At 42.9% G+C, this 26591-nt stretch overlaps 1 protein-coding gene across 1 annotated transcript in view; it reads left to right on the top strand.

Moving 5' to 3' along the window:
• MYOCD (myocardin) overlaps positions 1-25998 on the top strand; it is a 254043-nt gene extending 228045 nt beyond the window's left edge. Inside the window, exons 8-14 of the mRNA XM_061175437.1 lie at positions 1638-1882; positions 3563-3716; positions 9712-10650; positions 12741-12884; positions 13916-14044; positions 23268-23325; positions 25427-25998. Of these exons, the coding sequence (XP_061031420.1) occupies positions 1638-1882; positions 3563-3716; positions 9712-10650; positions 12741-12884; positions 13916-14044; positions 23268-23325; positions 25427-25998 (2241 nt within the window). The remainder of the gene's footprint in view (positions 1-1637; positions 1883-3562; positions 3717-9711; positions 10651-12740; positions 12885-13915; positions 14045-23267; positions 23326-25426) is intronic.
• The last annotated feature ends 593 nt before the right edge of the window (positions 25999-26591 follow it).

Below are 26591 nucleotides of genomic sequence, written 5' to 3'. Positions count from 1 at the left end.
TATTGGCCGTGCAGTTCTAGAAAGAAAACAAAAGCAAACCCACAGCCTTAGTATCCTCTGGTGTCAAAAATATGAAAGTGTACCGTTCCAGGGATTCGGAATTCCATGGGTTCAGCGGCCTTTGCCCCTCACTATCCAGAGAAAATGGTCCGATTTTTGTACCTTTTTAAATGTTTGGAGTCCCTGTGTTAAGGCGACAGATAGAGAAAATGCCTTAGCCCCTGACTTAACTGCCAGACCCAGGGCTGCAGCTCCCGCAGACAAGCAGGTCCTAGGAGGAGTGGGAGCGGAGGCTGCGCCGGAGCAAAGCAGGGCAGAGCTGACTGTAGGAGCCCTGCAGAAACTCTCCCAAGTGCAGAAGACTGATTCGTTACCTGGAGCGCTAACCGATGAATGAGCCGGGAGGAGAGCCCCCAGCCCACGGGAATACTTGAGTTCATTGCATGGTCTCCAAGAAGAAGCCTCCCTGAGAAAACACAAAAAAGGCTTCGGTGGAGGGATGCGCTGAGTCAGAGAAAACTTTTGTGGTTAAAACGGGCAAGCTGCCCAGTCACAACATGCCCGCCAGCTATTCAGGAGCCCCCTCTTCTGGACACTGCTGGTACCACACCTTCCCTCCCACTTGTCCCCAGATCCTCAAGACTCTTCCATGGTCATATCCATGTTCCTTTCAATCTTCTGTAATAAAGTCAGGGTTTGGAAATGTATGTTTTTTAACCGATTCCTGTATGGATCTATTGCTTTCCAATCTATGGAGGCCTTTGGATTTTAGGAGCAGGTTATAAGTATAATCACACTGTCCTTTGAAATCTGTTATTATTTCAACAATATGTTTCACCATCCTTCCATTGATTACTGAGATCGAAAGTAGAGAATGTTTTTCCCAACTTGCAAGTGAGGTAATTGAGAAGTCATGAAGTTGGATGATTGTACCATGTTCAAAAATGTGTCTTCACTTTGGAGCCTGTGTCCTTTTTTCAAGGGTCCAAATCATGCTCCATGATGGGTAACTTCTGGAAAGGTCCCAGTGGGTGACTAACCCTTCCCGTAGTCAATAAAGAATCTTTAGTTCAGAGGATGTCACTTCCTGATCTTATATCAGTGTTTGATGGGAAGGGGAATTGATCTTACATTTGAGGTAACAAAAATCCACATTCTGGATTTTCAGAGGCAAGCTGAACTTCATCTGAGTTTATGTCATTAATAAGTCAGCTTACTAAGGGCTTCACTAAAGGTGATTACATGTATACAGATGAAAGAACTTTCTTATGAATCCATCCCAAGAGCAGAATATCTCCTTCGTTAGGCCATCAGGTGGTTTTAGGTTAAGAAGATGTCCTTATGAAACACAAGTTTACCTCTCCCTCTCCTCTGGGAAGGAAATTCTCCTGGAGCCACTTCTAAGACTCAAGACTCCCAGCCTCAGGGGTGTCCTTCCTTTGCGATGCATTTGCAGTGGATTTGTCTGTTAGGTACCTTAACGTCCAGGATTTCTTTGTGCATCCTGCCTTTGCTGTATTGTGTGTCGGGGGTTCAGGAACATCCATCCCATGAAACCTCCTAGAGATATATTCCTGACGCCAAGCCATTCCCATCCATCACCTAAAGCACATGCTGTTTCTCCATCTGCTTTGCAGTCCAAGTCCTTGAGCGACAGTAAGAACCGCCACAAAAAGCCCAAGGACCCCAAGCCAAAGGTGAAGAAGCTCAAATATCACCAGTACATCCCCCCGGACCAGAAGGCAGAGAAGTCCCCCCCGCCCATGGATTCCGCCTACGCCCGGCTGCTCCAGCAGCAACAGCTGTTCTTACAGCTGCAGATCCTCAGCCAACAGCAACAGCACCGCTTCAGCTACCCCGGGCTCCACCAAGCTCAGCTCAAGTAAGTCAGGCAAGCCCAGGCTGGCGCCCGGGGGGCAGACGCTGGCGGTGGCTTCTCTGGCCGAGGCCCCCGGGCCAGCCCCTGGGGACCCAGCGAGTCCCGCACTGCACCGCATCCTGGTCCGGTGTGTTTAGAATGTGACTCTTTAGAAACCATGCCCACTTTTTCAGGGACAGAAGGCCGGGAGGAAGCAGGTACATCAGTGCCCCTGATAAGAGGCCTCTTTGGGGAAAGTATTAGCGCTAGATTAATGGCAGAACGGAGGGGAGGAACCATCTAAGAATGTAACATTGGAACTGGGAGCCAGTCCAATACCAGTTACGTTTCAGGAATTGGCTCAGGGCTGAGTGGATGACAGCCTCAAAGATGGACTCCTGAGCCCAGTGTGTGATCTCACAGCTAGATCACCTTGTAAAGGGTCTTTCTCCTCAACCATAGAGTTGGGATGTGGGTTCCCCCACCTGTCTCTGTTCAGCCTCGGGTCATGCTGGCGATTACGCCACGTGCGGTACGTGATCAAGCTTCGTGCGCATGCTCTTTCCTCCCCAGGACAGGGCATCTGCTGAATCACAGATGGACGGGCCTCTCCCGCGGCCACAGTCTCCACCACTCCCTCTTGTCTCCCCAAAACTAGCTTGAGGGGTGCTTGCCACTTGCCGTCTGGCCCACTCTGCGGTTCTTCCTCACCCTACCACTTCTACTGATTTATTATTACATTTATGACATTGCACCGATTATTATTGCTGATGCATTGATTATTACACGCCTGATCCTTCTGGGCAATTAGCTTGTGATCCAGTCTAAATGCAAGCCACCCCCTAAGGGTTCTGGTCACCCAGTTTTCCCCACACTGCCAAGCAACTCTCTGACACCAGCTGGGTGTTCTACAATTCAACTCAATTCCGATGCTCTCTCCCCAGAGATCGTGTCAGAGACCGCAGGTTGAGGGCTCAGTCCCACAGGACTGCCCCCTCCCCCTTCGGACACCAATCACAAGTCCAAGTTGTCACCTGTGCTTCTGACAGACCGGCTACAGATGGCAGGTTCCAACAATCCCCTCCTTGGGTTCGATTAATTTGCTAGAGTGGCTCAGGAACTCAGAGAAACATTGTACTTACTAGGTAACCGGTTTATTGTAAAAGCATGTTAACTCCCCATGGGAACAGCCAGATGGACGAGATGCTTGGGGCAGGGTACATGGGAGGCAGGCATAGCATCTATGGCCCCTCCAGGTGCACCAGTCTCCCCAAATCTCCACGTGCTACCCAACCCGGAAGCTCTCCAAACTCCATCCTTTTGGGTTTTTATAGAGACGTCATTACATAGGCACGGTTGATTAGATCATTGGCCATTGCCGATCAGTTCAACCTCCAGCCCTCTCTCCTCCCCAGAGGTCGGGAGTGGGACTAAAAGTTCCAACTCTCTAATCACATGATTGGTTCTCCAGGCCACCACCCTCCATCCTTAGGTGGCTTCCAAGAGTCACCTCATTAGGAAAACAAAAGACAGTTCTGTGCTCTCATGACTTAGGAAATCCCAAGGGTTTTAGGAGCTATGCCAGAAACCAGGATGAAGACCAAATATGTATTTCCTATTCTAAATCACAGTGTCACACCCCCAGATGTATATTTGACTGTATTTGATTGTATTTTAAGTGCCTCTTTTCTGTTTGTTTTTCAGGGAACCAAATGAGCAGGTGGTCAGAAATCCAAACCCTTCTTCAGCACCACTGAGCAATGCCCCTTTGTCTCCTGCCAAAAACAGTTTTTCTGGACAAACTGGTGTCTCTTCTCTCAAGCCAGGCCCTCTCCCATCCAACCTAGATGATCTGAAGGTATACGGTTTGACATGATTTTCTTTCTTTCTTTTTTTTAACAAATACTTTTTTTTTAACCACTGTGGTTGGACACCCAGTAGAACAGAAGACTGTGGGTTCCGAGCTCAGCTTTTCCACTGGCTGTGCAACCTTAAGCTGGTCTCTTAATGTTTCTGCATCTCAGTTTCCTCCTTTGCATGAATGAGTCATTGTAAGAGTCACATAGAATCGTATACATGATAGCCCTTAGCGCAGAGGGCGGCTTTGAGATTGATACAAGTTTCCAATGGCCAATTTCACGATGAGCTTTTACCAGTCTCTTGAAATAAGAAAAACAAGAGCCACGTCAGGAGCTTTTCATGAATCTAACTGTGTTCAATATATCTGACTAATCTTTATTCGAAGTATTTATTTCCCCGCAATGTTTTGAATGTCAAAATGTCCTTTCCATCAGGAAATGATGGCAGCAGTGGATAGAAGTTGAGTGTTTCTGGTGTTTTATTTCTTTTTCTTCCATCAGGATGCTATTAAATAAGGAGAATAGTCCTTACTTAACAAGGTAAAATGTTGGGAACCCTATGTCGATAATATAATTTAAGACAAGGTGCTGTTCTGTTATGAAATCCCCAATTCTGAGAACTTCTGCCCTGAAGTGTAGCAACAGCTTGTTAAATGATATATGTGTGCTAGCAGTTGACTCTGGCTCACGCTTATGGATCTCAGTTCACTGTAAGGACGCTGGCCTTTGAGTTGAACCTGGTGTGTTTCAGAGCAGTCTTCAGGATTGGCAGATTCGTCCGTCCGGTATTTACAAAAGGACAGCAAAGGATGGAGGCAGGGCCCTTCTGGGTCTCCAATGCGTGGGCACACCTCCCTCCAATGCCTACTCCAGCTCAGTGATTGCACCTCTTTACCTGGTTTCCACCCCACCGATTACTCTTCCCCCCAAGAGGATCTTATCATTTTTCCCAAAAACACTAAATTCCTAAAGGCCCCCGTGGTCCTCACTGGGCCAGTCTTATGGCTCTTCCCCAGCCCTCCGTCCTCCTTCCCATGCTCAGCCCTCAGCCCTCAGCCCTCAGTCATTATCTCCTTTGGGGGAAAAGTAGGATTGGGACTCTTTCAAATTAGAGGAAATTCAGTGGCCACCAAATGTCAACACTGGTAAATAAAATGTATCTTGGGCTTTGATATCAAAGGTTTCTCTATTCCTTACACTTGGAATAAAAATGCTTAGTTTCGTCGAGTTTGTTTCAATTTGTCAGCTATAAACCTAGAAGAGGATGTCAGGTTTATGACGATGCTCTCCAGAGCGGTGGTCCCTCACCCTCCACACCCCCGCAGATCATCAATCCATAGAGATAAAAGTAGCTTCTCTCACCTGGAAAACTTTATGCTAAGTGAAGTAAACCAGACACAAAGGGACAAATATTGTGTGCATCCACTTCTGTGAGGTCCCTGGAGTCCTCAAATTCATAGAGGCAGAAAGTAGAATGTTGGTTCCCAGGGGAGAGGGGAATAAAGGGTGAGTGTTTCAGGAGTACAGAGGTTCAATTTGAGATGATGAAAAAGTTCTGGAGATGGGTGGTGGTGATATTTACACAACATTGTGAATGTACTTAATGCCACTGAACTGTACACTTAAAAATTATTAAATGGTAAATTTTATGTCATATGTCTTCTACAAAGATTTTTTTTTAAGTAGTCTATCTCTGGATGGGAGCTCGGATCACATAGGACTGGAGATGTCTTGGCCCCAAAGAAAACATAGTCCAGATATGATGTGCCACCTATCAGAGCCCCGAGAGGTGGTTTCCTTGACGTGCACATGCTCAGAATCATTGGCTGGTTATAGTTACAATAATTAGCAGAGGTGTAAGGAGATGGTGGTGGTGACAGTGGGAACTACCATTTTTTGAGTATAAACTATCGGTCGGCCATCTTTCAGAGGTTTGCTTTAGAATGAGTTTGGGGGTGTTCCTTCCTCTGCAATTTTTCAGCATAGTTTCAGAAGGATAAGGGTTAACTCTTCTCTAAATGTTTGATGGAATTCACCTGTGAAGCCATCTGGCCCTGGTCTTTTGTTTGTTGGGAGTTTTTAAATCACAGTTTCAATTTCAGTACTTGTGATTGGTCTGTTCATATTTTCTATTTCTTCCCGGTTCAGTCTTGGGAGATTGTACCTTTCTAAGAATTTGTCCATTTCTTGTAGGTTCTCCATTTTATTGGCATATAGTTGCTTGTAGTAGTGTCTTAGGATCCTTTGTATTTCTGTGGTGTCCACTGTTAACTTCTTTTTCGTTTCTAATTTTATTGATTTGAGCCCTCTCCCTTTTTTTTCCTGATGAGTCTGGCTAAAAGTTTATCAATTTTGTTTATTTTGAGATTTGCTTTAATTTTTGCCCTACAAGATAAGTTTTAAATGTAAACATAATAAATCAGGATCTTAAAGAGGTTAAATGAAATGCAAGTTAACCAGCTTCTACATGACAAAACTGGGGTTTGAACTCAAGTGACTGATGTCAAAGGCTTTGCTATTGTCATTCTTGAGAGTGGAAAGGGGGTGGGGGATAGATGGGAGAAACCTGAACTGGGCTTGACTACTGGGTGTATGGGGAGAGGTGTCACCTGGGAGAGTTACAGCAGCAGCAGAAATTGGGAGGGTAGACTGAGGAGATGGTTTAAAGGTATGTTGGCAAGTTCATTCAGTTTAGAAAAGTTGAGCACAAGTGCCAGGACGACAACCAAGAGAAAAAGTCTAGCCAGTTTCCATCAGTTAGACATACATCAGCCTCGCTCAGCTCACCTGTGCTGTCAGGGATAGGAAGAGAAATCTCGGAATCGTTTGCATAATGGGGAGGGTTGGAAGTAGAGCAGCAAGTGAGATAGAAGGAGAACAAAATGGAAAGAGTGGGAGGGAAGGATGGAGAAAGCGGAAAGGAAGGAGAGAAGAGGAATAAAGGAGGTGAATGATGGAACCACATTTAGGGAAAGGAAGAAATAAGAGGACTTAATGAAGGTAACCCTCAAAAAAAGTAATCAGAAAGGTAAGGCAATGAAGGTGATGTTTTCCAGAAAAATGCTTATGTTTTGCTACATAGAAGTGAAAGGGGAAAAGCACTGAGAAAAAAGTTTGATTTCTCATTTAAAAGTTATAAGTGGTAATTTGACAGTATATGGATTTTTTTGTATCCCGCTTCTAACAAACTGGAGAGTCAGAGAGCCAGAGAGCATGGGGGGTCGGGGGGAGGAGAGAGAAAGTAAATGGGAAGTTTAAAAAATTGGGAAAATATTTGATGTATATTAAGAAATAATTATTCATATTTTTAGGTGTGATAATGATCTTATATCTATATTTTTTAAGTACTTACTTTTTAGACAAAGATACCAAAATATTTACAGATTAAAATATATAATTTGCTTCCACATAATTCAGGAAATGTAGGGGAAGAAGTAGTTTGGGGTATAAATCAAACAAGATTGGTGTATAAATGAAACAAATGAGGGCTGATTAATTGTCAAAGCTGGTTAATGGGTTTGTGGGTTCACTACACTTTTCTATTTACTTTTGTGTATGTTTGAAATTTTTCGTAATAAATGGTTTAAAGTTTTATCAATGATTAAAACGCCAGGGAGGGACTTCCCTGGTGGTACAGTGGTTAAGACTCTGTGCTTCAAATGCAGGGAGTGCAGGTTCGATCCCTGGTTGGGGAACTAGAATCCCACATGCTGCATGGCATGGCCAAAACATTAAATAATTAATTACTTAAAAAAATAAAACACCAGGGAATGTAAGAAAGAGTTTTATACAAATCTTTGTCCCAAGCAAGCCTACACAGCATAATATTCTGAAATTTATAGCAAACTGGACTGAACAAGTATTCATTTTATTTTAGAATATGAGCTGCATTATTTAATAATGTTGTTTAAATTATTCAGTGCCAGAGCAGAGTCTAAAAATAAATGTAGAACTCATTAATTTTAAGTAACTCTAAATTAAAACAGTAATGAGTTGCCATTTTGCACTTTTTCAAACCAGGGAAATGGTAAAAAAATGCTAGCCAGGCTAGGGGGCCGAGAGCATATTTTATTGCTTGTGGTACGGTAAGTTATTCAAATCCTTTTTGAGATAACTTTTAAAATAACTCTTAATGTAATATATATTCACTATTGAAATATGATAGTGTATAAAAAAGTGAAGAGTTTGTTTTTTTTTTGTCTGCACCGCATAGCATGTGGAATCTTAGTTCCCTGACCAGGGATCGAACCCGCGCCCCCTGCATTGGAAGGCGCAGTTTTAACCACTGGACCACCAGGGAAGTCCCAAGTATTTTAAAAGACAATTAACTCACAGATTCTATATCCTTCTAGACTTAAAATATGTATGAACATGTTTGGTTTTAAAATAATTATTTTAAAATAATTATGTGAGCATACACTTCGGGCATGCTTTTTTATTTTATTTATCATGGACTTTTTCATAACGTTTAACATTCAATAAGATTTTTCTTTTTAATACTGGCATATCATTTCTCCACCTCGTTGACCTCCCTCTATTGGACTTTTAACTTGCTTCCAAATTTTTGCTATTAAAAATATAATTTGTACACACATTTATTAATTTCTCTAATTATCTCCCCAGGCTAAATACATGGGAGTGGAACTCCTAAACCAAAATATATAACTATTTTTAAGAACTCTTGATCCATATGGCCCCATTCCTGTCCTGAACATTTGTGCCAATCTATTCCCAGAGGTAGTGTGTTAGGGCAGCACTTCTCAAGCCTGAATGTGCCCAGTGAACCACCTGGGGCTCGTGGTGAAATGCAGATTCTGATTGGATAGGTGTGGGGAGGGGCCTGAGATTCTGCATTTCTCCCATAAGCGCCAGATGCTGTCTGATGCTGCTGGTTCAAAGACCACACTTGGAATAGCAAGGTATTAAAAAGCTTTTTTTTCTTAACATTTTTATTCAATTATTTTTTCTGCTACTTCACTGACACAGTGTTATTATCATTTCTTTGTCAATTTGATGAATACAAAGCTATGTACATACTTATTTTATTTGCATTTCTTGGAATACTACTGATGGTATACATACGTTATTGGCCATTTTTCTTTTAATTTTATCTTTTGTTTGTGAAGGGTTGGATCATGTCCATTACCCAGTTTTATATTGGGTGTCAATCTTTTTCTTTTGAAACATTGAGCTTACTAACACTTTATTACTTGCCCTGCAATTATTTTTTTAATGACATGGCTATTTGCATTTGCATTTTCTTCCAGTATTTTTGACTTTTAGTTTTCAATTTTTGTGGTCAGTATTTTTATTATTACTCTCTTTGCTTTGAGGCTCAAAAGATCTTTCCCTGCAAAATATCAGAAGAATATTTCCCTATAGATTTCTGGCTGTTTTATGGAATTATTGACATTTAGGTATTTAATATGTTTCCCATTTTAATTACAAAAGTAATATGCTGATGTGGGCTATTTTGGAAATACAGATAAGGAGAACCATTGTTAACATTTTAGCATATTTTTATCTAGACATTTTCATCTTGCAAGCATAGGTTTAAGTATATATATATATATATACACATACATACACATATTTATATAATTCTTATAGAAATTGAAGCAATTCAAACGTTTCTCACTTAATCATATACCATAAATAATTACTCATTATTCTATATCAACAAATAGCATCAGTTTTAATGGATCTAAAGTATTCCATCATGTCTATCATATTTTTACATATCTGTGATTTATGAACACATGTAATTATTTCAACCCTGCAATCTGGACCCATGAAAACATGGTGTATGCCGATATTTTCAAATCATTAAAATTGTGCAAAACCGATAGAATATCTGGTGTAGGGGAGGAAGTCGGAAACAAGGAAGGGGACATCATAAAATCCCATTTGTGATGTCTTAAAGTTTCTGTAACAATAAATACATTTTTAAAAGATGGTCATTAAGCAGCACTAACGATGGCCTGGTTTCCTTAGGTCTCTGAGTTAAGACAGCAGCTTCGAATACGAGGTTTGCCGGTGTCCGGCACCAAGACGGCCCTCATGGACCGGCTTCGGCCCTTCCAGGACTGTTCTGGGAACCCGGTGCCCAACTTCGGTGACATAACGACCGTCACTTTTCCTGTGACGCCCAGCAGCGCGCTGCCCAATTACCAGTCCTCCCCGCCCACCGGCGCCTCGTCCAACGGCTTCTACCACTTCGGCAGCACCAGCTCCAGCCCCCCCATCTCGCCCGCCTCTTCCGACCTGTCGGTGGCGGGGTCCCTGCCAGACACCTTCAACGATGCCTCCCCGTCCTTTGGCCTGCATCCGTCCCCCGTCCACGCGTGCCCCGAGGAAAGCCTCGTGGGCAGTGTCAACGGGGGTTGCATCCCTCCCGAGCTGGACGGACTGGACTCCGAGAAGGACAAGATGCTGGTGGAGAAGCAGAAGGTGATCAACGAGCTCACCTGGAAACTCCAGCAAGAGCAGAGGCACGTGGAGGAGCTGAGGCTGCAGCTGCAGAAGCAGAAGAGGGGCAGCTGTGCCGAGAAGACGCTGCCGCCTCTCCCCGCCGCCCCCGTCAAGCAGGAAGACGCCGCCTGCAGCTGTCCTTTCGCATCCCCGCAGAGAGCCGTGAAAAGACAGAGCGCCTGCTCGGAGGGCCAGCCGCCGGCTCGTGAAGACGCTCAGCTCCTGCCCCTCGGGAGCACTCCCTGTGCGGAGCCCTCAGGTCAAAGCAGCGTACTTCCTTCCACGTTCCTCAGCCCGCAGTGCTCCCCGCAGCATTCGCCCCTCGGGGCTGTGAAAAGCCCGCAGCACATCAGTTTGCCCCCCTCGCCGAACAACCATTACTTCCTACCCGCACCTTCGGGCGCCCAAGGAGACGAGCACAGGGTCTCCTCACCTGTCGGCAGCCAGGTGCGTACTGCACAGGTAAGAACGCCTGGCCCCGTGCCTGGTGAACCCGTCTTCCTGGAAGCGGGATGTGGACGTGCAGCTGCTAGAGAGCTGACGTTGGAACTTCATGGGGAGGGTTTGCCACAAACCCAGTAGCAACTGCCAGAGGCCAGGACGCACAAGCCTTTACGGTAGAACGAATTCACCTCCGAGACTAGCGTGGCGAACTTGTTCTGGAAAGGGCTAGATCATAAATGGTTTTGGCTTTGTGGGGTGTACAGTCTTTGTCGCAGCTCCTTAACTCTACCCCTGTATCACAAAAGCAGCCATAGACAGCTGGTAAACGAATGCACGTGGCTGTGTTCCAGTAGAACTTTATTTACAAAAACAAGCCAGGGGCTGGATTTGGCTCGTGGGGCTGTTCCCAGGACTCCCTGGTATCAAGCCTTACCGTAGGCCAAACCAACTCATCAAGAGGGCCAAAGAGGGAGTTACCATGGCCATGTAATGGTCTGCATAGTGCAGATATTTACCTACTCTGTGCCAGGCCCTGTTCTAGTCTCTGGGGATTAGTGCTGAGCTGGCCAAACAAAATCCCTACTCTCATGGGGAGACAGATAGTAAACAAAAGGTATAAGTAAGTATTTAACACATTAGATGATACATCTTACAGAAAAAAGGCAGAGAAGGGAGATTAGGAGTTTGGAAGTTTACAACTTTAAAGGGAAGGGCCCGGGACGTTTGAAGGAGGTAAAGGAGAAAACCTTGTAAATACTTGAGGCAAAGGCATTGCAGGCGAAGGAGGAACAGCAAGTGCAAGGGCCCTGTGGTAGGAGCATGTGTGGAATGTTCAAGGACCAGAAAGAAACCAGTGTGTTTCGTGCAGAGCGAGAGTAGGGGTGGCTTAGAATAGTGACCAGTTCAAAGACTAGACCAAGGTGACCATCCAGGCCTTTTCTTTTATCCATGAAAACAAAGAATTATTAGGAAAGTCTCTTTGAGAAAGACAATTACGTTATGGAAAGGTTCTGAAATCTATGTTATTAGAAAGGGAATAGGAAAAACACTTACATTAATTGGATGCCTGCCGTGTACCAGATAGTAAGAGGCATGTACATGAGTCATCTCATTAATTGTCACAACAACCTTACAAGTTCCAATTTATCACTCTTTGCTGTTGGGGAAAATAAGGCCCAGGGAGGTGAAGCCAGTTGCTCAGGGTCACAGGAACCTAGGTTTATCGGATTCTAAAATGCATGCCCTTTTCCCACTGAATATTCTCTACCCTGGGAGTATGAGGCGTGGCCATAGGTAAGGCGAGTACATTTTTATGAACCCACCAGAACAGCACATTCACGTGAATGATGCTCAGTCCTCAGTCAGCACTCCGGGAGGAGCTGAAACTTACATGGAGTATCATCCCCATTGACAACAGGTATTGAGCGCATCATGTCCTAGGCAACAAAGGTAAAAATAGCTCTTGAAATATACAGCTGTGGACCAGAAGATGCTCAATTGAAGGACATCGATACTATCAAGAAGAACTACCATTTGTACAATCACTGATGGTTTACAAAGCACTCTTTGTAAAGACATGAATGATTCCATAATAAAACAATTAAAAGATAAAGAGCGATATAGGATAACATCACTGATGGGCACTTTTGACATTAAATGCTGCACAAAGCATGGCAGTGGGTATTGATCATGAAGCGCTAGAAAAGTCTGGAAGGCTTTGCAAAGGGGTTGAACTTGAGAAGTGGAGTTGGAGAAGGAGAGTCAGGAAAAGATCATTCCATGTGAAAAAACACAGGGAGGGAATATGTACAGGGCCTGGAGGGATTAGTAGAATTTAAGCTCGCAGAGGGAAATCATACTCGACTGTGGAGCGTCTTGAAGACTTATCCTGGTTAGATGTGGAGACCCTACGATGTAGATGTGTGGAAACCATGGAAAGTTTGTGAACAGGAAATGATACGTCCAAAGCCAGATCTGAGACTTTGGTGATGGAATTCAGGGAGGTTTGGAAGGATGAGACACCAGGGCAGAGACTACTTGTCTCAGCAAAGGTTACCCTCAAATATGCTGCTGGTGGCCGTTTAATTTGTCCGTCTTCCTTTCTACAGAACTCAGGGGCACGTGAGGGCCATCCTTCAAGCTTCTCTCCCCAGCCTTCCAGCCTTCACCCCTCTTTCTCTGGAGCCCAGGCAGACAGCAGTCATGGTGCCGGGGGCAACTCTTGTCCCAAAAGCCCAGGTGTACAGCAAAAGGTAGGCACCTGGGAAGAGGTTTAAACTGGGGGTTGGCTTTGCCTCTTCTCTCTCCGTGGCCCCTGTTCTCCAAATGTTGAGGTTCAAAGGCAGAAAGAAATGACATTTTGGATAGAAACAAGTCCACTTGAAAAGGACAGAAATGGATGTGCAGATATAAGTGAGGGTATTCCAAGGCACTGTTTCCAGGGTTCATCCCAGAAATTATGCCGACTAACGTGGCCTTGGTATGTTTGCAAAACATCATGGCAAACAGACCTGGTTCAGTGAAGTTGAAGATTGGAGTCAGGGCACATGGGAAAAAAACGTGGAGAAAGAAGTAGTGGGTCCTCGGAAAGGACTGGAGAGATGCAGAAAGTTGGAGTCATGGTGCAAAAGGGAAGAGATGATACATGTCAGCAGGTGGGACAATCGGGGATATAAAAGATGCAGGACACGGGGAATTCAAGGAGCCGTGGGAAGATGGTAAAAAGGAGGCAAACGTGAGACGGCCATGACACAAAAGTGCTGCAGGCCACAGGGCAGGGCATCCTGAGGGGACAGAGACCCTGTAAGGTCCCGGGCACTGCACGGAATGCACTCACAATCCCCAAGGCTGGCTCATGAAGAGATACCCTGGCAACACCTGCCTGCAACTGTCTGCATATACATCCACTTTGGAATGAAACGGGGTGGGAGATAAATCACTCTGGAAATTCCTGGATTGGTGGAGCTCTTCACGTCGGATTGGATGGACCCTTTGCTTTATTTTCTTTTCTCATCTCGCTTTCTCCCAACAGACAGGGTGTACCTTAGAGGGGGAAATGAATTTTCGAGGTTCCCATCCTGAGACGCCTCCAGCTTTGGGTCCATAGTGATGTGTACCATTGTTAATATGTATCTGTGATATATATGTAACATATATTTAAGCCCCAGCTTTTGTTTTCCCTTAAGTCAATGTTTGCAGAATTTAGCCTGTAGTTTCTAAAACAGAAGCTGTACCATTTCCGACGCATGGATTGATTGTCTTTCTCTGCGTTTTACTCACCCAGATGGCTGGTTTACACTCTTCTGATAAGTCAGGGCCAAAGTTTTCAATTCCATCCCCAACTTTTTCTAAGTCAACTTCAGCAGTTTCAGAGATAAGCCAGCCTCCATCCTATGAAGATGCAGTAAAGCAGGTAAGTACACGATTTGGTCTTTACGGAAGAGTAGGCTGACTCAGTGGACGTGGTTTTACGTGATGCGGCTTCACGCGTGGAGATTCTGTTGTTGAGCGTGTCTGTCACCTCCCTGCTGGAATGAGCAAAATGTCTAGATGCTCGTTGTGGGGAGGTGTTGTGTGTGTACAGATGCTGCCAGAGGCAGAGAGAGAAGAGGTTGGCTGGGCGCCCAGATGCCTGGGCTCGGTGCCAGCTGCCTCTCCCACTACCGTTGGGCAAGTATTCAACTTCTCTTACATAAAATGGAGGCAATACCTACTGCCTCCATCATTTCAGATGATGCAGCATTTATCACACTGTCCAGACATGGGATAGGTACTCAAATATATGAGAGTAATTGCTGGGCCAGTCATTTCTAAGTTTCTTCCTAGCTTCAAAATTCAGTGATCCTAGTAAAATATGAATGGTTGTAGAAGCTGGGTAATCATGGAGGTTTGTTGTAGCCTCCACTTCCATTTATGTTTGGAAATTCTTCAAATAATAAGTAAAAAAACAAAACAAAACAAAACAGCAATGAGTGATCTTATATTTCAAATGGTCTGAACGTGGATAAAGTATCAGATGGCCCTCCGTCTGTGCTCAACCCAGAAAATACCATCTCCATCAGTTGCTGCACCCTGGTATCCCGCAGAGCAAAATCAGCCTGCAGTTAGGTTTCATTTGGATGAGAGAGTGTTTTAAATATCGGGAAATTTTATGCAAAACGCAGGCTTTCCCATTTCTGAAAAAAAATCAGAGAACTGGCAACCCTGGAGGCACATCTCTGCCAGACAACCATTGCCTGAAACAAAGTATCGTCGCCTCCTTGGACCAGAACATGTGTTCTAGCCTCTACCCCTCTCCCTCTTGCTCTGTGTTTGGCTCATTTACATTACCTGCCAGACCTTGTAGGCATTTAATGCAAATGATTCATTCTCTAAGCAGTGCTCTCACCCACGTTGATCATTGATGCCTGTGTTTATTAGGACCCGGCTCTCAGAAGAGTGGGATCAATATATGCCTCTGTTCTCCCCATTCCTGTCCCCTGGTATCTGTAAACATCAACGGATCCTTCTTGGTTTCAAAAGAAAAAAAAGAAAGCCAGGCAAAGTGGACTTCCGTAAACGGACTCTGCTTCACAACTCAGATGAGCCAGAGGGGAAGGTGTAGTCCCTACAAATGTTGATAGGTTCCACAAGCTATCGCAATGAGGAACTAGAGAAATGTGAACCACATTCTTGGGTCACATCCTCAGCGCCCAAATGGGAGGCAGATCCGAGTCACCTCATTTCTTATTTTGTTTATTTGGGTTCTCTCTCTTTTCTTCTTGGTGAGCCTGGCCAGAGGTTTGTCAATTTTGTTTACCCTTCCAAAGAACCAGCCTTTGGTTTTATTGATTTTTTCCTATTGTTCTTTAATTCTTCCTTCCTTCTGCTGACTTTAGGTTTTGTTTGTTCTTTTTCCAGTTCTTTTAGGTGGTAAGTTGAGAATTTTCTTGTTTTTTTGAGGAAGGCATGTATCACTATGAATTTCCCTCTAAGAACTGCTTTTGCAGCATCCCATAGATTTTGTACAGTTGTGTTTTCACTGTCATTTGTCTCTGGGTATTTTTATTTTTTTATTTTTTTATTTTTTTTATTTTTATTTTTATTTTTTTTAAACATCTTTATTGAAGTATAATTGCTTTACAATGGTGTGCTAGCTTCTGCTTTACAACAAAGTGAATCAGTTACACATATACATATGTTGCCATATCTCTTCCCTCTTGCATCTCCCTCCCTCCCACCCTCCCTATCCCACCCCTCTAGGTGGTCACAAAGCACCGAGCTGATCTCCCTGTGCTATGCGGCTGCTTCCCACTAGTTATCTATTTTACATTTGGTAGTGTATATATGTCCATGACACTCTCTCACCCTGTCACATCTCACCCCTCCCCCTCCCCATATCCTCAAGTCCATTCTCTAGTAGGTCTGTGTCTTTATTCCCATCTTGCCACTAGGTTCTTCATGACCTCTTTTTTTTTTTTTTTTTTTTTTTCCTTAGATTCCATATATATGTGTTAGCATACTGTATTTGTTTTTCTCTTTCTGACTTACTTCACTCTGTATGACAGACTCTAACTCCATCCACCTCATTACAAACACCTCCATTTCATTTCTTTTTATGGCTGAGTAATATTCCATTGTATATATGTGCCACATCTTCTTTATCCATTCATCCGATGATGGACACCTAGGTTGCTTCCATGTCCTGGCTATTGTAAACAGAGCTGCAATGAATATTTTGGTACATGACTCTTTCTGAATTATGGTTTCCTCAGGGTATATGCCCAGTAGTGGGATTGCTGGGTCATATGGTAGTTCTATTTTTAGTTTTTTAAGGAACCTCCATACTGTTCTCCATAGTGGCTGTATCAATTTACATTCCCACCAACAGTGCAAGAGTGTTCCCTTTTCTCCACACCCTCTCCAGCATTTATTGTTTGTAGATTTTTTGATGATGGCCATTCTGACCGGTGTGAGATGATACCTCATTGTAGTTTTGATTTGCATTTCTCTAATGATTAATGATGTTGAGCATTCTTTCATGTGTCTGTTGGCAATCTGTATATCTTCTTTGGAGAAATGTCTATTTAGGTCTTCTGCCCATTTTTGGATTGGGTTGTTTGTTTTTTTGTTATTGAGCTGCATGAGCTGCTTGTAAATCTTGGAGATTAATCCTTTGTCCGTTGCTTCATTTGCAAATATTTTCTCCCATTCTGAGGGTTGTCTTTTGGTCTTGTTTATGGTTTCCTTTGCTGTGCAAAAGCTTTTAAGTTTCATTAGGTCCCATTTGTTTATTTGTGTTTTTATTTCCATTTCTCTAGGACCTGGGTCAAAAAGGATCTTGCTGTGACTTATGTCATACAGTGTTCTGCCTATGTTTTCCTCTAAGAGTTTGATAGTGTCTGGCCTTACACTTAGGTCTTTAATCCATTTTGAGTTTATTTTTGTGTATGGTGTTAGGGAGTGTTCTAATTTCATACTTTTACATGTACCTGTCCAATTTTCCCAGCACCACTTATTGAAGAGGCTGTCTTTTCTCCACTGTATATGCTTGCCTCCTTTATCAAAGATAAGGTGACCATATGTGCGTGGGCTTATCTCTGGGCTTTCTATCCTGTTCCATTGATCTATATTTCTGTTTTTGTGCCAGTACCAAACTGTCTTGATTACTGTAGCTTTGTAATATAGTCTGAAGTCAGGGAGCCTGATTCCTCCAGCTCCATTTTTCGTTCTCAAGATTGCTTTGGCTATTCAGGGTCTTTTGTGTTTCCATACAAATTGTGAAATTTTTTGTTCTAGTTCTGTGAAAAATGCCATTGGTAGTTTGATAGGGATTGCATTGAATCTGTAGATTGCTTTGGGTAGCAGAGTCATTTTCACAATGTTGATTCTTCCAATCCAAGAACATGGTATATCTCTCCATCTATTTGTATCATCTTTAATTTCTTTCATCAGTGTCCTATAATTTTCTGCATACAGGTCTTTTGTCTCCTTAGGTAGGTTTATTCCTAGGTATTTTATTCTTTTTGTTGCAATGGTAAACGGGAGTGTTTTCTTAATTTCACTTTCAGATTTTTCATCATTAGTATACAGGAATGCAAGAGATTTCTGTGCATTAATTTTGTATCCTGCTACTTTACCAAATTCATTGATTAGCTCTAGTAGTTTTCTGGTAGCATCTTTTGGATTCTCTATGTATAGTATCATGTCATCTGCAAACAGTGACAGCTTTACTTCTTCTTTTCCGATTTGGATTCCTTTTATTTCTTTTTCGTCTCTGATTGCTGTGGCTAACACTTCCAAAACTATGTTGAATAATAGTGGTGAGAGTGGGCAACCTTGTCTTGTTCCTGATCTTAGTGGAAATGGTTTCAGTTTTTCACCATTGAGGACAATGTTGGCTGTGGGTTTGTCATATACGGCCTTTATTATGTTGAGGAAAGTTCCCTCTATGCCTACTTTCTGCAGGACTTTTATCATAAATGGGTGTTGAATTTTGTCGAAAGCTTTCTCTGCATCTATTGAGATGATCATATGGTTTTTCTCCTTCAATTTGTTAATATGATGTATCACGTTGATTGATTTGCGTATATTGAAGAATCCTTGCATTCCTGGAATAAACCCCACTTGATCATGGTGTATGATCCTTTTAATGTGCTGTTGGATTCTGTTTGCTAGTATTTTGTTGAGGATTTTTGCATCTATGTTCATCAGTGATATTGGCCTGTAGTTTTCTTTCTTTGTGACATCTTTGCCTGGTTTTGGTATCAGGGTGATGGTGGCCTCGTAGAATGAGTTGGGGAGTGTTCCTCCCTCTGCAATATTTTGGAAGAGTTTGAGAAGGATAGGTGTTAGCTCTTCTCTAAATGTTTGATAGAATTCGCCTGTGAAGCCATCTGGTCCTGGGCTTTTGTGTGTTGGAAGATTTTTAATCACAGTTTCAATTTCAGTGCTTGTGATTGGTCTGTTCATATTTTCTATTTCTTCCTGGTTCAGTCTCGGCAGGTTGTGCATTTCTAAGAATCTGTCCATTTCTTCCAGGTTGTCCATTTTATTAGCATAGAGTTGCTTGTAGTAATCTCTTATGATCGTTTGTATTTCTGCAGTGTCAGTGGTTACTTCTCCTTTTTCATTTCTAATTCTATTAATTTGAGTCTTCTCCTTTTTTCTCTTGATGAGTCTGGCTAATGGTTTATCAATTTTGTTTATCTTCTCAAAGAACCAGCTTTTAGTTTCATTGATTTTTGCTATTGTTTCCTTCATTTCTTTTTCATTTATTTCTGATCTGATCTTTATGATTTCTTTCCTTCTGCTAGCTTTGGGGTTTTTTTGTTCTTCTTTCTCTAATTGCTTTAGGTGCAAGGTTAGGTTGTTTATTCGAGATGTTTCCTGTTTCTTGATGTAGGCTTGTATTGCTATAAACTTCCCTCTTAGAACTGCTTTTGCTGCATCCCATAGGTTTTGGATCGTCGTGTCTCCATTGTCATTTGTTTCTAGGTATTTTTTGATTTCCCCTTTGATTTCTTCAGTGATCACTTCGTTATTAAGTAGTGTATTGTGTAGCCTCCATGTGTTTGTATTTTTTACAGATCTTTTCCTGTAATTGATATCTAGTCTCATAGCGTTGTGGTCGGAAAAGATACTTGATACGATTTCAGTTTTTTTAAATTTACCGAGGCTTGATTTGTGACCCAAGATATGATCTATCCTGGAGAATGTTCCATGAGCACTTGAGAAAAATGTGTATTCTGTTGTTTTTGGGTGGAATGTCCTATAAATATCAATTAAGTCCATCTTGTTTAATGTATCATTTAAAGCTTGTGTTTCCTTATTTATTTTCATTTTGGATGATCTGTCCATTGGTGAAAGTGGGGTGTTAGAGTCCCCTACTATGATTGTGTTGCTGTCGATTTCCCCTTTTATGGCTGTTAGTATTTGCCTTATGTATTGAGGTGCTCCTATGTTGGGTGCATAAATATTTACAATTGTTATACCTTCCTCTTGGATCGATCCCTTGATCATTATATAGTGTCCGTCTTTGTCTCTTGTAATTGTCTTTATTTTAAAGTCTATTTTGTCTGATATGAGAATTGCTACTCCAGCTTTCTTTTGATTTCCATTTGCATGGAATATCTTTTTCCATCCCCTCACTTTCAGTCTGTATGTGTCTCTAGGTCTGAAGTGGGTCTCTTGTAGACAGCATATATATGGGTCTTGTTTTTGTATCCATTCAGCCAGTCTGTGTCTTTTGGTGGGAGCATTTAATCCATTTACATTTAAGGTAATTATCGATATGTATGTTCCTATTCCCATTTTCTTAAATGTTTTGGGTTTGTTATTGTAGGTGTTTTCCTTCTCTTGTGTTTCTTGCCTAGAGAAGTTCCTTTAGCATTTGTTGTAAAGCTGGTTTGGTGGTGCTGAACTCTCTCAGCTTTTGCTTGTCTGTAAAGGTTTTAATTTCTCCATCAAATCTGAATGAGATCCTTGCTGGGTAGAGTAATCTTGGTTGTAGGTTTTTCTCCTTCATCACTTTAAGTATATCCTGCCACTCCCTTCTGGCTTGCAGCGTTTCTGCTGAAAGATCAGCTGTTAACCTTATGGGGATGCCCTTGTGTGTTATCTGTTGTTTTTCCCTTGCTGCTTTTAATATGTTTTCTTTATATTTAATTTTTGATAGTTTGATTAATATGTGTCTTGGTGTGTTTCTCCTTGGATTTATCCTGTATGGGACTCTCTGTGCTTCCAGGACTTGATTAACTATTTCCTTTCCCATATTAGGGAAGTTTTCAACTATAATCTCTTCAAATATTTTCTCAGTCCCTTTCTTTTTCTCTTCTTCTTCTGGGACCCCTATAATTCGAATGTTGGTGCGTTTAATGTTGTCCCAGAGGTCTCTGAGACTGTCCTCAGTTCTTTTCATTCTTTTTTCTTTATTCTGGTCTGCAGTAGTTATTTCCATCATTTTATCTTCCAGGTCACTTATCCGTTCTTCTGCCTCAGTTATTCTGCTATTGATCCCATCTAGAGTATTTTTAATTTCATTTATTGTGCTTGTCATCGTTTCTTGGTTCCTCTTTAGTTCTTCTACGTCCTTGTTAAATGTTTCTTGCATTTTGTCTATTCTATTTCCAAGACTTTGGATCATCCTTACTATCATTATTCTGAATTCTTTTTCAGGTAGACTACCTATTTCCTCTTCATTTGTTAGGTCTGGTGTGTTTTGACCCGGCTCCTTCATCTGCTGTGTGTTTTTCTGTCTTCTCATTTTGCTTATCTTACTGTGTTTGGGGTCTCCTTTTCACAGGCTGCAGGTTCGTAGTTCCCGTTGTTTTTGGTATCTGTCCCCAGTGGCTAAGGTTGGTTCAGTGGGTTGTGTAGGTTTCCTGGTGGAGGGAGCTAGTGCCTGTGTTCTGGTGGATGAGGCTGGATGTTGTCTTTCTGGTGGGTTCGTCCACGTCTGGTGGTGTGTTTTGGGGTGTCTGTGGCCTTATTATGATTTTAGGCAGCCTCTCTGTTAATGGATGGGGCTGTGTTCCTCTCTTGCTAGTTGTTTGGCATAGGGTGTCCAGCACTGTAGCTTGCTGGTCGTTGAGTGAAGCTGGGTCTTGATGTTGAGATGGAGATCTGTGAGAGATTTTCGCCGTTTGGTATTACGTGGAGCTGGGAGGTCTCTTGTGGACCAGTGTCCTGAAGTTGGCTCTCCCACCTCAGAGGCACAGCCCTGATGCCTGGCTGGAGCACCAAGAGCCTTTCATCCACACGGCTCAGAATAAAAGGGAGAAAAAATGGAAAGAAAGAAAAAAAGAGGATAAAATAAAATAAAATAAAGCAATTATAATAAAAAATAAGAAAAAAAATTATTAAGAGTAAATTTATTAAGAAAAAAATTTTTTTTTTAATTTTTAAAAATAGATTTATTAATTTTTTATACTAAAAATAAGAAAAAAATTATTTAGAAAAAATTTATTAAGAAAAAAAATTTTTTAATTTTTTAAAATAAAAAATATGAAAAAACTTATTAAAAATTTTTTTAAAAATAGAAAATAAGGAAAAAATTATTAAGAAAACATTTATTAGGGAAAAAAAAATTTTTTAAGCCAAAAAAAAAAAAAAAAAAAAAAACGGACGGACCTAACCCTAGGACTAACGGTGAGAGCAAAGCTATACAGACAAAATCTCACCCAGAAGCATACACATCTACACTCACAAAAAAAGGAAAAGGGGAAAAGTTAATATATCCTGCTCCCAAAGTCCATCTCCTAAATTTGGGATGATTCGTTGTCTATTCAGGTATTCAACAGATGCAGGCACATCAAGTTGTTTGTGGAGCTTTAATCCGCTGCTTCTGAGGCTGCTGGGAGAGATTTCCCTTTCTCTTCTTTGTTCGTACAGCTCCCGGGGTTCAGCTTTGGATTTGGACCCGCCTCTGCATGTAGGTTGCCTGAGGGCGTCTGTTCCCTTTTGGGAGGTCTGACGTCTTCTGCCAGCGTTCAGTGGGTGTTCTGTAGGAGCAGTTCCACGTGTAGATGTATTTCTCATGTATCTGTGGGGAGGAAGGTGATCTCCGTGTCTTACTCTTCCGCCATCTTTTCTCTGGGTATTTTTAAATGTCCTCTTCGATTTCATCGTTGACCCATTGGTTTTTTAGTAGCATGTAGTTTAGTCTCCACGTAAGCATTTTTTTCCCATTTCTTTTTCTGTGGTTGATTTCTAGTTTCATGCCATTGTGATCGGAAGAGATGCTTGAACTAACTTCTGTCCTCTTAAATTTGTTGAGGCTTGTTTTGTGTCCTACCCAAGTCACTTGAAAGTGATAAAAATGGCCATACTATCTATGTGTTAAGGTGCCCATCTCCTGGGATGGAAACTTCTCAAACAACTGAATTCACTCTGAAGAACTCTGGGCTGGGGAGCATTCTGCTTCCTTTTCCCCTTCTCTTGTTGTGGTAGATTGTTTCCTGTCCAAAATTCATACTGAGCTTTAATCACACATGGTTCAAAAACCTTTAGTCAGTTACACCCATATTCATAGCCGCATTATTCACAAAGGCCAAAAGGTGGAAGCAACCCAAGTTGGTTGAATGGATGAATGGATAAACCATTGATGGATGTATGGGTAAACCAAATACATATTGTGTACATGCAGTGAATATTATTCAGCATTCACAAGGAAGGAGATTCTGACACATGATACATACAGCATGGATACACCTTGAAGACACTATGCTAAGTGAAATAATCCAGCTGTAAAGGGAAAAATGCTGTATCAATCCACTTATCTGAGGTACTCAGAGTCGTCAAATTCAGAGGGACAGAAAATAGAACAGTGGGTGCCAGGGGCTGGGGGAGGATGCAATGGAGAGTTAGTGTTTAATGGGGACAGAGTTTCAGTTTTGCAAGATGAAACAAGTTCTGGAGCTGGACAGTGGTGACGGTGGTACAACAATGTGAATGAACTTAATGCACTTGAACTGCACACTCTGAAATGGTTGAGATGGTAAATTTTATGTTGTGTGTATTTTACCACAATTAAAAAAAAACAAACAAACCCTAGCCAAACCTAGTTCAAAAACCTGTTGTGCTGCTTCTGATGATTTCCTACAGAAGCGGTTGCCATCTTTTAACTTCTCTGTTCTCCTTTGGTTACTTTGCAATAGCAAATGACCCAGAGTCAGCAGATGGACGAACTCCTGGATGTCCTCATTGAAAGTGGAGGTAAGACATCAGGATGCGCTGCACCTGCATGTACTCTGGGGTGCGAACCCTTAGGATCAAGGTCAGATGCTCGTTGTAAGCTGGACCAAAAAGTCGTCTCAGGGTTGAGTGTCACTTCCTCTGAGCCTCCTGTCCACATTTGAAGCAGAGATAACGTGAGTAGAAGACATAGATGATGATTCCTCACGGCCTTTGTCCCGTTGTCCTCAGAAAATTTTTCACCAGTCATTTTAACAGTTTTCATCTTTCAGCTCAGTCCCTGTTTCCCTAAATGTTTTCTCCTGCTACACCATTTCTCCCTACTGTTCTAATCCCAATGTCCCCCTCTTCTTAATTATAAAAAGAAAGCAGATAAGGCAAGTTTTGTGCTACCTACTCAAAATGAAATTTAATTGGTAATCTCCCACTGATGGCCCATTCATGTTCCCATGGCATTCAAGTAAAAAATGATCAACGTGTTCTTTTTGCCTCCTTTTAAGTCATTCATCTATTTCTTTTTAAAAAATTACATAGTATGTGCCTAAAATTTGAAACCACACAAATGAGTAGGATCACGTAAGGAGAACATGTGCATAGAAAGAAAAGACTCCAGATCTGAGCCCTTAAGTAACAACATTTAAAGTTTCAGGGAGAAAGTGGCCAGGCATCGTACTAGGTTCAATGCTGTACCAGGCAAAGTCTCCACCTTTAGGGGGTTTGTGGTGTGGTAGGGGAGATGGGGGAAAAAGCAAGTAAACAGGCAATTCTTCCATTGTAACAAGAGGGAAAAAGGAAAAGATGGGCACAGGTGTATGTATCGTTGTCAGTTTCGTAATGGAAAGATGAGTGGGTTCCTATCAGACACCCTTATATTTTTAGTGAAGTATGTTGGCAAGGTCTGCAAAGAGTCGGGGTGCAAGAGGGGAGCACGGGAGGTTCCAGGAAAGAAGAACAGTGATGAACTGATCACAAGTGAATTGGGTTTTCTGGAGAAACACAGTAGGATCCCTAGGCAGTATTAAGTGCCACTCGTAGGCTTGACATCATGAAGTTAAAGAGAAACCAGGCAGCTTCATTGTGTAATTTTTCTCTTGAACGTCCAGCCGATCCAGGGCAGGCTCAGAGAAAACAGATGATAAGATTCATCCAGATGTGGGCTTTTGCCAAGGGAGTATGGTGATGGGAGAAAAGGACAAGGGGATTGAGGATATTTATGAGAGAGTAATTACAATGGTGGCTCACGAGTATAGACGGGACAAGAAGTAAAAACCAGAAGGGGCTGATGGATGGTGATAAAATAGCAGAGTTGGTAGGTTGGGGTGACCCCAGCCGGCTGCAAAGTTGTTGTCGTGGGGTCCTTATGAGGTGAGCTAGAGGAATGGGAGGAGATGGACAGAGAGTTGGCGATATTGATCGAAATCGAGCTTTCAGGGGGATGCATTGTTTGGGGACAACGAAGTCCAGGCTGTGTCCAGCAGAGTGGGAATGGTGGAATCACCTGGGTTGGAGGGATGGAGTGTCAAGGAACGGAGAGGCCAGCTGGACAACAGGTCACTTCTGGGGATGCTGAAGTCACAGAGGATGGCAAGAGTTGAAGGGGGGGAAAAACAATGAACCGGAAGTAGAGTTTTCAGTGGATGAGGAGGAGGGACCAGGAGACTGGGGGTCGGGGGCGGGGGCAAGGAGAGCACCATGACCCTCAAAACCACTGAGGAGTTAATAAGAATGAGGGGGAGTGACAATCAGAACGTGGCAATGGGAAAGGACCTGATGACCCATCTTCTGGCTCTGCAGCAAAGGAACCCCCAGTGAGGGTGTAACGGAGGATGCAGTGTCCTCAGGGGACAGCCAGGTGTCAGTGAAGAAGCAGGTAAAAGAACCTGCTTTGAGCGTTCAATAATCACAGAGTGGAATTTCCAGCTGGAGAGAGTTTGAGTAGAGACCCAAGGGAAGAACTGAGAATATACAGAGCAGTTTGGGGATGAGACTGGGTGATGAGCAGTGACCCGAGAAGCATGGCCATCTCCTGTGTCTACACGTAAGTCATTCATTCCAAAGATTCATGCACGTGTCATGCTCGATCGGAAGGGATTGAACAATTCCCATTGTGTTTTACCAACAGAAATGCCAGCTGACGCCAGAGAGGATCATTCATGTCTTCAGAAAGTCCCAAAGATACCTGGGTCTTCTCGAAGCCCCTCTGCTGCCCTCCCCAAGCCCCCGGCTTCCTTTGAACCAGCATCTGCAGGAGGCCAGCTCTCCTTCGAGCACTACGGCGCCGACAGCAACGAGCACCTTGAAGTCTTATTAAATTCCCAGAGCCCCTTGGGGAAGGTGGGCGACGTCGCCCTTCTGAAAATCGGGAGCGAGGAGCCTCCTTTCGATGGGATGATGGATGGGTTCTCCGGGAAGGCTGCGGAAGACCTCTTCAACGCGCACGAGATCCTGCCGGGCCCTCTCTCCCCCATGCAGACTCAGTATTCACCCTCGTCCGTGGACAGCAGTGGGCTGCCCTTAAGCTTCACGGAATCTCCTTGGGAAAGCATGGAGTGGCTGGACATCACGCCACCCAGCTCCACCCCGAGCTTCAGCTCCCTCCCCACCGGCGGTCCCAGCATCTTCAACATCGACTTCCTGGATGTCACGGATCTCAATTTGAATTCCCCCATGGACCTCCACTTACAGCAGTGGTAGATGCCTGATGCAGCGTGCTAAGGAAGACCAGTAGGAACCCCGTGGGGGAAGGCACACAACCGTAAACACTTACATTATCCAAAAGAAGGAGGAGGGGGAGGAGGGGGAGGAGGAGGAGGAGAAGCCGGAGAGAATTAAAAAGAAGCAGTGGAGACTTCTGTGACAACGAACAAGAGCAAATAGGAGTCTTTTCTATATAGATAGATGATGTAATATTTACCAACCTTCAGTGACTGTTCATGATTTCAGCAGTGCATTCAAAAATGTGCTTTTTCAGACCAAGAATGCCAAAAAAAAAAAAAAAAAATTTATTCCACTGCCTTTTCAAACACCAGTCTTTTTTCTAGCCTGTACTTTTTCTCAGGCATTGTTGGGGTATAATCTCACTTTGTAAGCTTTTCTCATGAATTTATTACACATACTGTGGAAGGAAGATGGAAGCTCTCTTGGGAGCACTGGGAAGCCAGTCCATCAGAGGTGATGGAGGACGTACCCATGACGGAAGCTGCTTCCTGTCTCTCCGTCACCTGGCTTTCAAAATAGAAGTCAGGCCCAGTGTCAGGTTCTTAAGGCAGAACAGAGGGACAGGACCA

The sequence above is a fragment of the Eubalaena glacialis genome, chromosome 19 (assembly GCF_028564815.1).
Source record: "Eubalaena glacialis isolate mEubGla1 chromosome 19, mEubGla1.1.hap2.+ XY, whole genome shotgun sequence".
In the NCBI taxonomy this organism is placed as follows: domain Eukaryota; kingdom Metazoa; phylum Chordata; class Mammalia; order Artiodactyla; family Balaenidae; genus Eubalaena; species Eubalaena glacialis.
The sequence above is the reverse complement of the archived record's forward strand: the minus strand, read 5'-3'. Positions and strand labels throughout refer to the sequence as shown.